General features: G+C 53.0%; 1 protein-coding gene across 1 annotated transcript; it reads right to left on the minus strand.

The window, feature by feature from the left end:
• Window positions 1-4217: 4217 nt before the first annotated feature.
• Window positions 4218-10583, minus strand: PPIF (peptidylprolyl isomerase F). The gene is made up of 6 exons (XM_077124774.1): window positions 10325-10583; window positions 9052-9082; window positions 8405-8493; window positions 6804-6900; window positions 6140-6215; window positions 4218-5201 (listed from the first exon to the last, which is right to left on the minus strand). Exons 1-6 carry the CDS (start codon window positions 10514-10516, stop codon window positions 5066-5068), a joined length of 621 nt encoding a protein of 206 aa, XP_076980889.1. The 5' UTR covers window positions 10517-10583; the 3' UTR covers window positions 4218-5065.
• Window positions 10584-13612: the final 3029 nt, after the last annotated feature.

A 13612-nucleotide genomic window follows, 5' to 3' on the forward strand; every position in this document is an offset into this window, starting at 1 on the left:
CCATTTTAACCATTTTTAAGTGTACAACTCAGCAGTATTAATTACACTAACGATGTTGTGTTCCGTTCGCCACCATCCATTACCAAAACTTTTTCATCACCCCAAAGAGAAACTCTGTACCCATGAAACACTAACTCCCTATTTTGGCAGCCCTTGGCAATCTCAAATCTACTTCCTGTCTGTATGAAAGTGCAAATACAGAAACATGTATCAATTATCACTATGACAGGATCACGGGGTGATTTTCATTCTGTATATTACACATTTAAGTAACATTTGAATTTTGACCAAGTGCAGTTTGGTTTGGGCAGCAGAAAAACGGCAGTGGAGATAGGATAACGTCACAGTCACAACAGCAGCAACGGCCACGTAATAGTAACGCGGTGCTCTTGACGGCCGCTGAAGGCTGAGACCAGTCGGTGGAACCCAGAGTTTTCCTGCTCATTCTGATCCAGGGGACCTCTGTTCTGGAGCCCAAAAGCCACTCACTGAGAAATGCCCTCCAGCCCGGGTCCAGCCAAGGAACCAGACCCTGAATGGCAAAGGAGGAGACACGGGGGCGGCCCTGGAGGCAATTCCAGCAGAGGCACCTCCGCAGGGAGAGGCGGGGGAGGCCATCTTTCTTGGTCCCCGGAAAGGCACCTCCGCACCCCAGCACCCACAGAGCTCCCCGCCCCCGCCACCTGAGTTACCAGCTGGGCGCCTCCATGGGGCGCCTATGAGGGAGAGTCTCACCCCAGGTTCCCAGAAAGTAAAAGTGACGCTCGTGGTAAGTCATGCTCTCCTCTTCCACTCTGGCCTGCCCTCAGACTCTCACACACGCGCACACTTACTTTACATTTCAATTTCCTAGCTCCCAACCTCAGAGATTTGTATTCACTGGTCACGACGGTGGCCCTGGATGCTTTTCAAGCACCCTGCAACTCTTGGGAAAATGATGTTCAGACCTCACCAGACCTGCGAACGTGTACAGAAATTCCTTTTCATGGAAAAGAATCCCGTTAGAAGCCAAAAGTGTGTTAAAATCTCACATGCTCTCACACTGCTAAGCTAAAGAAGCCAATCATAAAGAAGGAAATCTCGTATGATTCCATTTACATGAAGTTCTAGAACAGGTAAAACCATGGTGTTGGAATTCAGATCAATAGCCGCGAGGGAAGGGGTACGAAGGGAACATTCTGGAGAGAGGAATATTCTGTATCTTGAGTAGGTGATAGTTACTCAGTGTATAGACATTTGTCAAGTCATCCACCTGGAAATGTGTGAATTTTATTGTATGTAAATTATACCTCTATGAAATGATTTTTCAATATTGCATGTTGCCGCAGAAAACAAAACAATGCTCCAGATTTTTAAAACCACCGTGTTTGCACACTGTCACGTGATTATATCAGACGGGCGTGTGTGACACAGCTTTGTTCATGAATCAGGTATTTATGGAGTGCTTGCTATGTGCCAGCCACAAGACAATCCCTCACTTACAAGTTATTTAAGCTCCCACTTTATCCAGGAAAGGCTGGCAGGCCAGGCAGGGAATGGCCCCTGCCTTCAGGTAACTCAGTCATTAGACACTTTCTGCATACTGGTTCCATGCACCTCCCTCCCTCCAGACGCCTCTGGACACAGGGACAAACAGATGGACACGCACACACTCGGTGAGAAGGACATGCTTTGTGAACTAAACATAAGCCCCACAGGCCCTTGTAAATCACCACGGAGCTATTAAGCCCTACCTGTGGTCACCCTTCAAACTTGCAGTGACCCCCTGCTGCTCTAGAGTTCCCCAGGCCAAGAGGAGACCGCAGAGGATTGAAGTCTTGGCTTTAACCTGAAACCCAGATGAGTTTTCAGCATGTGCGACCTGAGGCTGGGCATACTCAAAGGCCTCCCGCAGAAACCCCTCTTGGTTGGCAGAGCCCTGGGTTCTTGCCTTCTGCCAAGTGACTTCACAGGGTGACCTTAGGCAGTTACGTCCCTTCTTGGGGACGTTTACCTATCTGTAAAATGGTGGACTGGATGAGCAATTTCCTCTTTATTTGGCTCAAGATCTCGTTCTTCAAACAAAATCCCTTGCAGAGCTCCACTTTATAAGAAAATTGGAGGCTGTTTCTGATGGAATACAAGGTTCTGGGGCCGGGGCCCCTTATCTCCTCCTTGTTCTCCTCTAGGACCCCCGATGCTCCTTAGAATTGTTTGAAAACTGCTAGCCCTGCCGCATTTCCGTGACTTCATGGGATCTCCTCGTGACTTGATGACCCAACCTCATGACCTCAGAACGGCTGTACCAACACGTGACCCACGAAAACTGACTCAGGGAACCCCAGTGTGAATGAAATCTATTAGACACACCAACCAGAGCCCAAATTCCTTCCACCTTAACTTGTCCAGCTGAGTTCCCACTTCCCTAGCTGTGCTAGAGCCCTTTCAGGAAGCTCTAAATTACTCTCCACCTTCCAATTCTAACAAACCGCTGTATCCAGAAACAGCCAGAAGTCAATTCCAAATGTATTAAGGGTAATAAAGCCCACTCTTCACCTTCCATCAGCCATGGCTCCTTAGGCATTTCTCTTCTTTTTTAAACCCTGACACATGGAAAATGTTGCGTCATCATCCTTGTCATTCCAGAATGCTTATTCAGACCATGTGCCAGGTACCCTGTGGCTTTCCATGAATCACATTCAATCCTCACCACACTGGGAGGAAATTATTGCTATCTCATTTTTGGGATGTGATAGCATATATATATATAGATAGATAGATAGATAACATAAAATTTATCATTTTCACCATTTTGAGTGCACAATTCAGTGCCATTAATTACTTTTACAATGTTGTGCTACTATCACCACTTTCCATTATCAAGATTTTTTCATCACCCCATACAGAAACTCTGCATCCATTAAGCAATTAACTCTCCCTTCTCCCTCTCCCCAGCTCCTGGTAACCTCTCATCTACTTTGTCCATATGAATATTTATCATAGATATTTCATATAAATGGAATCATACAAGATTTGTCCTTTTGGGTCTGACTTTTCATCCAGAATAATGTCTTCAAAGTTCATCTGTGCTGTGGCTTGTATCAGAACATCTTCCTTTCTATTATTTCCACCGCATTTCATTTATCCATTCATCTGAAGATGGACTCTTGGGTTGTATCCACCTTTTCGCAATTGTGAATAATGCTGCTTTGAACACTGGTGTGCAAGTATTTATTTGAGTCCCTGCTTTCAATTACTTGGAGTAGAGAAGTAAGAGTGGAATCGCCAAATCACAGGGTAATTCCAGGTTTAATTCTCTGAGGAACTACTGCTTCCCCATTCTGCAACTGAGGAAAACTGAGGATCACTAAGCAGCAGAGCTGGGATTCCGAGTGGACCCAGAGCTCACCCTGTGGGCTGTGGATGCTAAGACGGTCACTTATTTGTCTGAGCCTGTTTCCTCACTGTAAGCCAGAGGTGACAACTATACCATCGTGGACTGTTGGGGTGGCTGAATGAAATTGTCCACTAACAATTGCTGGCATGTTCCCCTCACACAGTAACTCAATTAAGGTTGGCTTCTTCCTAAAATCACAGGATGTTGGTTTGCTAAAGCTGCTGGAGTGAAATATACCAGTAACGGTTTGGCTTTTACAAAGGGAATTTATTAGGTTAGGAACTTAACAGTTCTAAGGCTGTGAAAAAGTCCAAATTAAGGTATCAAGAAGATACCTTGACTCTGAAGAAAGACTGCTGGCACCTGGGATTCCTGCCACATGGGAGGTCACATGGTGATGTCAGCTAGTCCTTTGCTTCCGGGCTCCGTTGCTCTCGGCCTGTTTCCAGTGGCTTTCTCTCTGAGTGTCTGTGGGTCCTTGCTTACTTCTCTGGAGACACCTTTCTGAGCTGTGTCCTGCGGGTCTCTTCTCAGCTTCTCCATGCAATCTCTCTCCCTCTGTATCCTTCACTTGGTTTCACCTCTCAGTTCTCTGTACTGGCTCTCTCCAAAAGGTCTCTGGGTGTTTCCTTTCTTCACCCTAAACTCCTGTGCTTTCTCTCATAAAGGCTCCAGGAAAGGATTAAGACCCATCTTAAATTGGGTGGGTCATATCTCAATGGAAACAACCAAATCAAAAGGTTCCATCCAACAATAGGTCTGCTCCCACAAGAATGAATTAGAAGAACATGGCTTCTTTGGAGTTCATAACAGTTTCAAACAAGCACACGGACACCAGACAGTCTTTTATAGAAAATAGATTTATTTTCACATTTAAGGTTGAACACAAATAAATGTTTCAGAAATATTTTATAAATCTTATCAGTAGATTTAACTTATTAAACAGAAAATCCAAGCCCACCAGAAAATATGCATTTTCTTTCTTCCAGAGCACATGGTACTCTCCCAGGCCACACTACTGTCCAAAACAGGGGGTTCACATTTGATTGGGCACAGCTCATGTTGGGTTTATTTCTGGGTCCTTCTGCTTCTATCACATGGACCCTTCTCAAAGACCATGGCCGCAAACCTCAGGGATTCACAGTTGTTGGGATGAGAGACCTGGGCCATGAGAATCTTCACAAAAACCCTGAGTTCTTTCCAAAGACCAAGCTCTGGGGTTCTGTGGCTTGTGCCACTGACTTAGGTCACACCACGGCATGGTGCAGTGTCACAGCTTCATTTCTAGTTAACTTCGTCAATTAAATTATCCCAACTAGGAAGGCAAAATTAAATACGTATCACAGCCCTTCTCCAACAACTGGCTTTTCCCCTTGGTGAAGGAAAAGGCAGAAAACCTCCACTTGCTGCTAACCCATCACCACCTCCAATGTCCAAGGCACAGAAGAACACGGGCTGGGAGATCCAGGGTGATGCTTGATGAGGGTGGGAGACACGAAGTCCACAGTGGATGTCCCAAGGGGAGCCGTGAGGAAGGATGGGTATGGCGGATGCGGTCAGCAGGGCTCTGAGATTCCTGAGAGGCCTTCCTCGAGCACTTAGTATGGTGGAACAGGCAGAAACTCTCCAAGTACCTACACTGAGAACCCGAAACACACCTGCGACCACCCTAGCACCTCTGGCCACCGATTAACTCAACTGGCCACAGTCTGTGATGACAATCTTCTTGGATGTTTTCCCACTCTTGGAGCCGAAAGATTCTATTTTCTTCACAACATCCATGCCCTCTTTGACGTGGCCAAACACAACATGTTTGCCATCCAACCTGGAAGACAGGGGAGCCAAGGGGGGCAGGAAGGAGAGGAGCACAAGGTCAACCAATGTCACGGCCACTTGGCAACGGAGTTATTCATCATAAACAGCAATTCCAAAAGGAACCCACACTGCACAGCTGGATCCACTCCCCTCAAGCTCTGGACTCCACCCTTGCTGGGCTCCCCAAAGGGGACCCCCAAGGGATGCCCAGCTCTCAGGACTCTCCCACCCTGTGACCTTGCCTCAGGCCACTTAAACTGAATCCTGGCAATCTCACCTATGAAAAGTGATTTATTCTTGAACTACTCAAGGAGATAATGGAGTGTTGAATTATTGTGAAGAAATCAGAAGTCTATATAAATGGAATTATTTTAAGTTATGAATTATGAGGTGAAAGTGAAGATAACAAGTGTGCTGAAATTATTTAAGTCCTGGAGGAAGGAGATGCTCTGAGCAGCTCTTAGTGTGAGAGATTCTCAGAACATAAAAGGCAGCTTAGCTCAGCTCCAGCGAGGCCAAGGCTGCTTACAGCCAAAGGCAGAACTGCAGGGTCCATTATGAGTTCCACAGAAGGAGCAAAGAGAAGGCAGAAGCCAGAAATGACCTGCCCAGCATGGGTTTCCACATCCTCCTGACTTGCAGGCTAGAGACTGTGGGCACACAGCCACACCCAGGGCTCCCTAAAACCCTCAGAATGGGATCTATTTCATCTTGGCTCCCAGCCTGCTGCTCTCTTCTTAACCCCAGATGCCCAGGGCTGGGACACAGGGGACTTGGGAGTGAAGAGGATTGGGATGGTGGCTATTGGCCATCTGGAAGTCTAATCTGTTCTGCAGTATTTCCCAAATGTATCTGGTAGAAACATTTCTTTGCAGAACACATTTTGAGAGAGAATAGCATCGGGAAGCCTCATTCCCAGAGGGCCTTGTGCCAGGAACGGGAACTCACCAGTCTGTCTTTATGGTGCAAATGAAGAACTGGGAGCCATTGGTGTTGGGGCCTGCATTTGCCATGGACAGGACACCTGCAAAACCAAGCGGAGGTGAGCCTCCCTGCCCCAGGACCCATCTCGCCTGGGAGGCCATTCAAAAGAGCAGGTGGCTGTCACCACATCAGAAGAGGAAAACCAGGGCCTAGTGACCAGCTCTCCCAGGGCTCATATGCCTTCAGTGCCCACTCAGTTATGACAGGACAGCCAGGACGGAGGAGAAGAGGGCCTTACAGAAGGTCTCAGAGACAGAGCCTGAGTGGGACCCCAACCCTGACCTCCATACCTTTCCACATTCCAACTTGGGATGGAATGTGGAATATGTAAAGTAAGTCGGCGTCAAGGTTTTGCTCAAAGGGCCTCTCCCCAAAGTTCCCAAAGGGAAATTTCTCTTTTAAATTGAGAGCTCAAAAATGACAAAGCTCTAGGAACACCCAACAAGGCAGAAGTGCTAAGCCGACCGAGCCGACCTTTTAGCGTGCAGAAGGGAGAGAGGCATGCGCTCGGACACTGAGCAGGGACGAGGCTGCAGCCTCCTGGGCCTGCCCAAGGTGGGGGCCCAGGCTGGGTCCAAGCCGTGGGGAAAGCTCTCTGTCTCCGGAGGAAGGGCAGGCCCCCCCTCACCTGGTCCCACGTGCTTCAGCGTGAAGTTCTCATCCGGAAAGCGGCTTCCATAGATGGACTTCCCACCTGTGCCATTGTGGTTCGTAAAGTCACCTGCCTGGGGACACAGACACTATCTGAGTGGACACCGCAGAGCTCCCAACCTACCCCAAGGCCCACCCGGCCAGAAGCCTCCCAGGCAAAGGGGTCCAAAAACATCCAATCAAATGAGGAATAATAAAATAAAGCTTTAATATTTCCTGCCATGAAAAGTACCCTTGGAATTATTATTCCAAATAATTCATTTCAATGCCCGAGCAAGTTTTAAATGATCCTCAAAGGACCTGAAGGCAGCTCTGAAATGACTGAGTGACCCAGAACTGTCAATCCTCAACTCCTGGTGGGGAGCAGGGAGGTGGCCAAAGGCTCCATTCCCAGGGCTGGTCTGGGGGACGGCAGAAGCTGCTCAGAACTAGTTCCTTCTGACGAACCCCCTGGCCACCCCCATCCCCCAACCCCCAACCCCCATCCCTCCCAGACTCAGCGGTTTCCCAGGGCCCCCCAGACCGGAGGCCAGAAATCCTAGAGCTGCTCCTACATCCAGTGCTGCCCAGCCCCAGGCCCCGGCCACAGCCACGGAATCCTCAGATGAGAGAGGGGACCTGCTCAAGATCCTGGCCCGGGCCTCCCAGTGCTGCCATCTCATGCCACAGAGCCCCCCAGCTCTGGCAGCCCCTCTCCACCTGCTGCGGCTCAGAGAAGTGTCCACCCAACAGCCTGGGGTGGAGCTGAGCCCCTTGGCAGCAGAGAAGCCCCAGGGTGGGGCCAGGCCTGTCCCCATCTCCTGCCACAGCACTTAGTGCCTCCCTGCTTTCACCACAGGGGACCGGTCTCACAGGCCATCAGCAGGTCCAACCCCAACCCACTGCTGCTCATCGTGATAGGATGGCAGCCATCAGGGCAGGGTGCAGGGAACAGAGGAGAGAATTCTGGTTGAACGAGCTGCAAAGGTCATGAGGGCCATGCCCCAGCCTCAAGGCTCTGTTGGCCCTGGGATACAGACCCCAGCATGGGTCCTTCCTAACAGAATCCAAGAAGTTCGTGCTGTCAACACCTGCCCCAAACCTCTGGCACAGGAATACCAAAGAACAGATTCATCTGGCTGAGAAAACTGTCCTTCCTGAGCCCCACCTCTGAAAGAAAAGTCCAGACGCATCCCGACGCGTGCGCTCTTGCCCTGTGCCCCAACACCCCCTCCTCCTCCCTCCTTCACTCTCTTTTCCTCCCTGCCACAATCAGAAGGGCATGGTCAGTGGTCACCCAGGGCTGTCTGATGATGCTGCAAGAGCCTGCCTGACGCACTACTCTGTCCCAACCCCCTCAGCAGGCTCACCCACCCCAGCCCCACGAGGCAGGCTGTCCTGCCGCTGCCTGTGGCTTAACCTCTGGGGCAGGAAGGACATGGTGGTTTCAGGGTAGTTACAGCTGCCCTCCACTCAGAACTCCCCACATGCCAGGCACGTGCTAGCTCACCGAATCCTTACAACTGTCCCTTGAGGCAGCCATTGTAACCGTCCCCGCTTACAGGAGAGGAAACTGAGGCACAGGGAGGGCTGTGTTACCTGGCACATGAAGGACGGAATCACCCTGTGGAAAGTCGAGCCTTTGTAGCCAAAGCCCTTCTCGCCGGTACACAGGGCTCTGAAGTTCTCTGAGGGGTGAAGGGAAAGGCAGGTGAGCAGGGCTAGGCCCACCTCGTGGGTGACACCCACCCCAGCGAGTATCCACTAGCCCCACCCACAGGGCAGCCAGGCCCAGGAAGACCCCAGGGTGCTGGGTCTGTTCTGCCCGACTTGCTGTGTGATCCAGGGCAAGATGCTTCCCTTCTCTGACCTCAGTGTCCTGAGCACTATGGCAAGAGCACTCAGTTCTGGCTGTTCTGGGACCAGGTCAGTGGGACACGGTGTCATAGGGGTGTGTGCCTAAGCACCCTCTCCCTTGAGAGGGGAAGGTTGTCTCTGTACAGGAAAAAGGATGGGGGGATTTACAGGATGCCTTCTGCTGGTTTTGAGGCTCCAAGTCACTATCAGACAGTTGGGCAAGGCCAAAACTGAGGCTCAGTGAGGGGTAGAAGGCTGCCCAGGGTGCCCAGCAGCTAAGCCACACACGCCACTCCCCTCTGGTCACGACTCCACTGTCCCACTGCCTCTCCCTGCTCTGGCTCCCCTTCCATCTAGACTATACTCAGAAGGCCCAGCCATCGTCTCACCTGCTGTCTTTGGGACAACATCTGCCTTCAGCTGTGGGAAGAGAAGGGGGACAAGAGAAGGTGATCAGTGCAGAGGCAGGCTGGAAGAAACCTACGCACCGCCCACCGTGGCCAGCGAGATGTGAGGCAGGTCTGCATGGCCATTCCATTACAGTCCCCCCAGTTCTCCCGGGCAGGCAGCCCAAACAGCTATCACTTCTGGCAGCTGCTTCCTGAACTCCAGGCTGGGAGGAGCAGCTTGGATTTCCTCATGTGGCAAAGGAGCTGACAGTAGCACCCCGGCCTCCTTCCGTGGGCAGAACTGGCAGCAGTACTACAGCTGAGTCCAGAGCATCTGGAGAGAGGGCCCTGGGGGAAGAACCAGTCCAGTCTCCTCCAGGTGCAGTAGGGAAGTCGAGGCTGAGGGAAGCAGCCCTGGGCTGGGGGGAAGTGGGCACCGCACATCAGGGAAGTTAAGGCAAATGGCCTCTTGCTTCCCAGCATCAAGATCCAGGCTTATGCCAAACCACAGTGGTAAAGGGGAGCAGGGAGGGTGCTGCTTCTTTTCCAGAAGAGGAAACTGAGGCTAAAAAAAAATACCAACGGTTCCCTGGGAAGCAGCTCAGTCAGCACTAAGTGGCCCCTTTGTGCAAAATGGAGCAGAGCTGAAGGCGACCTCCCGCTTCAGCTGTTACCTAGACTGCTTGTTTTGTTTAAAGAAGGGCACAATGAAAGACGCAGGGCCAGAGGCGGAGTGACCTCCTCCGGAGAGCGATCGGGGAGCTCCAGGGGACACTGTCCCCAACCCGTAGAAAGGCTATCGCAGGGACCTCCTAGTGGCGGGTGCTCACAGCCTGCCCCTCCCCTTCTCTACGCTTTGCTTTACTTCTCGAGGGCCAGGAGAGCCCGCTGGCGACGGCGGGGGCAGGGCCCAGGTCAGATCAGCCTTAGGCACAGGCTGCCACGTGAGCGCGGAGCCCCGTCCGCCGCCAGGAGCCCCCGGCGCCCACCACCGAGATCGGGGTGTGAACTCGCACCCCGAAGGGCCGCGCACTCGGCCCTCGGTCCCTGGGCCCTCACCGGCTGCGACGTGACCTTGAGCTTTCTCCTCCACACGTGTCCCGCCCCCACCCCGCCCCCATTACGCCAGAGTTCCAGAAAGAGCCGGAAAAGAGCATCGGACGCTTCTTTCTAGAGACTGGGAAACTGAGGCCCGGAGCCCGAGGGTGGGAGGCCCAGAGAGCAGGCAGGTGGCCGGGCCGGGGTCCGGGCCTGGCCGGCCCAGCGGCCTCACCTCCAGCACCACACGGCCGAGCGGCTGCCCGTCGGCGCCCACGTCCAAGTACACCAGCGGGTTCCGGGAGGAGGACGCAGCCGGGTTGGGGGCGCTGCCGCTGCAGGCGCGGGCCGCGGGGAGGCGCAGCGGCGCGGGGCGCGGGGCGGAGAGCAGGCCGAGCAGGCGGGGGCCGCGGCGCAGCGCCAGCATCGCGGGAGTGGATCGCGGCGGGAGACCGGCAGCGCGGGCCGAGACCCAGAGAACCAAGGTCGCTGGCGCCCAGAAGGCGGAGTCCCAACCGGCCGCGCGCCGCAGCTTTTATTGGCCCGGCCGGCGTCCAGTCCCCGCCCCTGCCCCGCCCCCTCCGGGCCCGTCCGCGGGCGACCCCTGTCGGCCTCGACGGGCAACGCCGCCAGGCTGGGCGGCCGCGGACAGTCCTTGCAGCGCCCTCTCGCCAAGGCTAGACCTTAGGGACAGAGAGGGGCCTCGCAGATGGACACCGTTTCATGTTGGGAGGGTCCCAATAGGTGACAGAAGTGAGAAAGTAATACTAAAACCTGGTTTGCTCCAAAATGAGCATCGGTATGTTTTCATTTAGATATAATTAGGAAAGTCTACTTTTGAACCCTTTGTAAATGTAATATTCAGGTTAATTGGCCTCTCCCTACCACCCCTTCCCCATAGGCCCTGCATAACAGGCAGAGAGGCCAAGAGAGACGGTGGCACGATAGTCAGAGAAAGGTGGAGATGGGAGGTGGGCATAGAGAGCAAGAGGCAGCAGGAGGAGACAAGCAAAGACAACTCCCTGGTGGCCATGTGCTTCCTTGACCTGGCCTGGACCTGTCCCCAGACGGTTCCAGAGGCCAGACCTTATTCCAGCAAGACTGGAAGCACAGGCTGGGTGTGTCATGCTCATGCCAGGCTCCTAGTCTCTGACTCTTCTTCCCCTGACACCAGCCAAGGCAGACAGCTGGATGCTGGCTCCCCTCCCACCCCCACTGACTCCTGAACAGCAATCCCGACTGATGCCACCCGCCTGCAGGTAGCAGAGCACAGCGGCCTTTCCACAGGGAGTTCCAGGAAAAGCCACAGAAACAGCAAGACACAGGAGAGAAGGGTGGGTTGCAGTGAGGTGGATCTAAGCCCCACGTGCTGGCGATGGGCTTCCTGGGAGCCTGGGGGGCAGTGAGAGGCCCACAGTGAATGAAATGCAGGCCTGGGCCCTGGGAGAGCGCCTGGGCCAATCTCATTACTATCCAGATGGGAAACCAAGGCCCAGAGAGAGAGAGAAGGGATTGGCTAGGGCTGGGGGCACCTCAGAGTCCAGACCACCATCCTGTGCCAGCTCTCCCAGATTTCTCCTCTGTTTCCTCATCTGTACAAGGGAGTGATAACAGTTTCCCTACTTTCTTTTTTCCAGTTCTGTTCTGAGAATAAAATGAACATGAGAGAGAGGAATTTATCGATTATGGACTGTGCCTCTGAGTGTCAGTGATGGGCAGACCCCAGAGTGTCTTTGCTCAGGGTTTGGGGTGCAGAGGGCAGAAAGCCCCAGCTGCAGTTTCTGCAGGCTCAGAAGCTGGAGGGAGCAAGAGAAGGTGAGAGCCTTTGAGGTAGGTGGACTTGAGCTGGGACCAGCACTGGACTGGCCTGCCCCAGACCCTGAATCAGCTCATGGAAAGAGATCAAGCAGCCAAACGCTGGCCCAGGTAAATTCATAAGGCCAGACCAGAGTGTCCAAGCCTCACAAGTGCCCTAACCGGGCCCCTTTTCCCGAAGGTCACAGCCCCTTCTCTGTATTCCTGGTCCGGAATTCAGGGACATGCCCGATGCATCTTGGAGCTCAGCTGGTCTGCAGGTTCCAGCTCAGGAAGGCTGCGGAGCTCAGGGGAAGGGGAGATAGTTTCCATCTGGGGGATCAGCCTGAGGATGGCTGTGTTTGAGAGGCAGAGACACAAACATGCTGAGAGGATACTCCAGAGGAGGAATGAGCCGAAGCCATTCCAGGGCTGAGAGAGGTCAGGGCACCTGCACAGGATGGCAGGGATGTCGATGATACACTGAGAGGCCTGGGAGGGCCCAATCACAGAGGTCTGACATCGCTGGGTGGCGCTGGGATTCGTGTCTCCATCTGCAGGACCTACACTGGGAATAAGCCAATGTCATTTCACTCAGGTCAATGTCACTCCTCCTACTTTCTTTGGAAAATCAAACATCATCACTACCTCCTACCTGAGCCAGAGAAAAGTTCCACCTTCCATACCTGTCCGCTTCACTGTGAAACCATCCCTATGTCTGCTGTCCTCCATGGTGTCGGGAGGAGGGACAGTCCCTAGGGTGAGCCATGAGCTAAGCATGCCCAGGCCTCAAGGGCTCCAGCCCAGGTGAAGTTGGGCAGACGTCAGTACTAACCCAGCTCTCTGGCATGGCAGGCGAGAACTCTGTCACTGAGCCACCGTGGCCCGCCTTGGCCAAAGGGCTTTTGATGGCCTCTCTGTCACTCTCTGCAATAGCGGAGGCATTTCTCTCCACCAATCTTACCCAGGTGTTAATGGCTCTGACACCCAGGGGTCCTGGAACTCCACCTTTGGGCTTCACAAAGCCACAGGCTGTGCTGGGCTCAGAGACACCATTCAAGGGCTGCAAACTCAGATGCCTACCACGATGGGCCAGGCGGTAGGAGTGAGGGGTAGCACTGAGTCCAAAAGAGGGGACTGCTGTGTCCTAGTACAGCAATTGTTGCATGTGGGAATGTGGGTCCAGAGTAGCCAGGACTTCACGTGTTGCAATGGAAGCCGAAATTTGGGGGTTTTATGGAAATCTCTCAAATTTTAAATGTTGGAAACTAATTTTACAATAACATTAAATGCTGAATCAGCCACAGATAACATGTCCATGCTCCAGATGAGGCCCCTGGGCCAATAGTTTGCAAGCTTTGATCTCCGTTGTACAGATGAGAGGATTGAAGCTCAGTGAGGGGCAGGCACTTACTCACATCACACAGCTGGGCAGAACCAGGTCTGTGGTCAGAACCTGTCTCTTGATTCATGCCCTTTCTCCTGTGTGCGGGGCCCTACGCCTCACCTTGGGGACACAGACGGACAAAGAAAGGGGTGGGCAGTTATGCCATTGTGTGATTCAGTAAGGGGATTTGGTCTCGTGATGCTAAGACATGGTTGTCCTGGCCCTCCATGAGGGGATGGGGGTCCAGGTGACCCTGGTGTGGGCACAAGTTTACATGAAGGCTGGGGTCATTGCCAATGTCAGTCACCTACGGCCACAGCTGGATATTGGTCCCAGGTAGGA

The sequence above is a fragment of the Tamandua tetradactyla genome, chromosome 13, assembly GCF_023851605.1.
Source record: "Tamandua tetradactyla isolate mTamTet1 chromosome 13, mTamTet1.pri, whole genome shotgun sequence".
NCBI lineage: Eukaryota > Metazoa > Chordata > Mammalia > Pilosa > Myrmecophagidae > Tamandua > Tamandua tetradactyla.

What these genes read in the sequence shown, in the direction of transcription:
- PPIF (XM_077124774.1), bottom strand. Translation starts at nt 10,516, where the DNA reads ATGCTGGCGCTGCGCCGCGGCCCCCGCCTGCTCGGCCTGCTCTCCGCC. An exon ending in TTCCGTCCTTCATGTGCCAG is followed by an intron (nt 6,901 to 8,404) that starts GTAACACAGCCC and finishes CTGTGTCCCCAG; the next exon opens with GCAGGTGACTTTACGAACCA. An exon ending in GCTGAAGCACGTGGGACCAG is followed by an intron (nt 6,216 to 6,803) that starts GTGAGGGGGGGC and finishes TTGGTTTTGCAG; the next exon opens with GTGTCCTGTCCATGGCAAAT.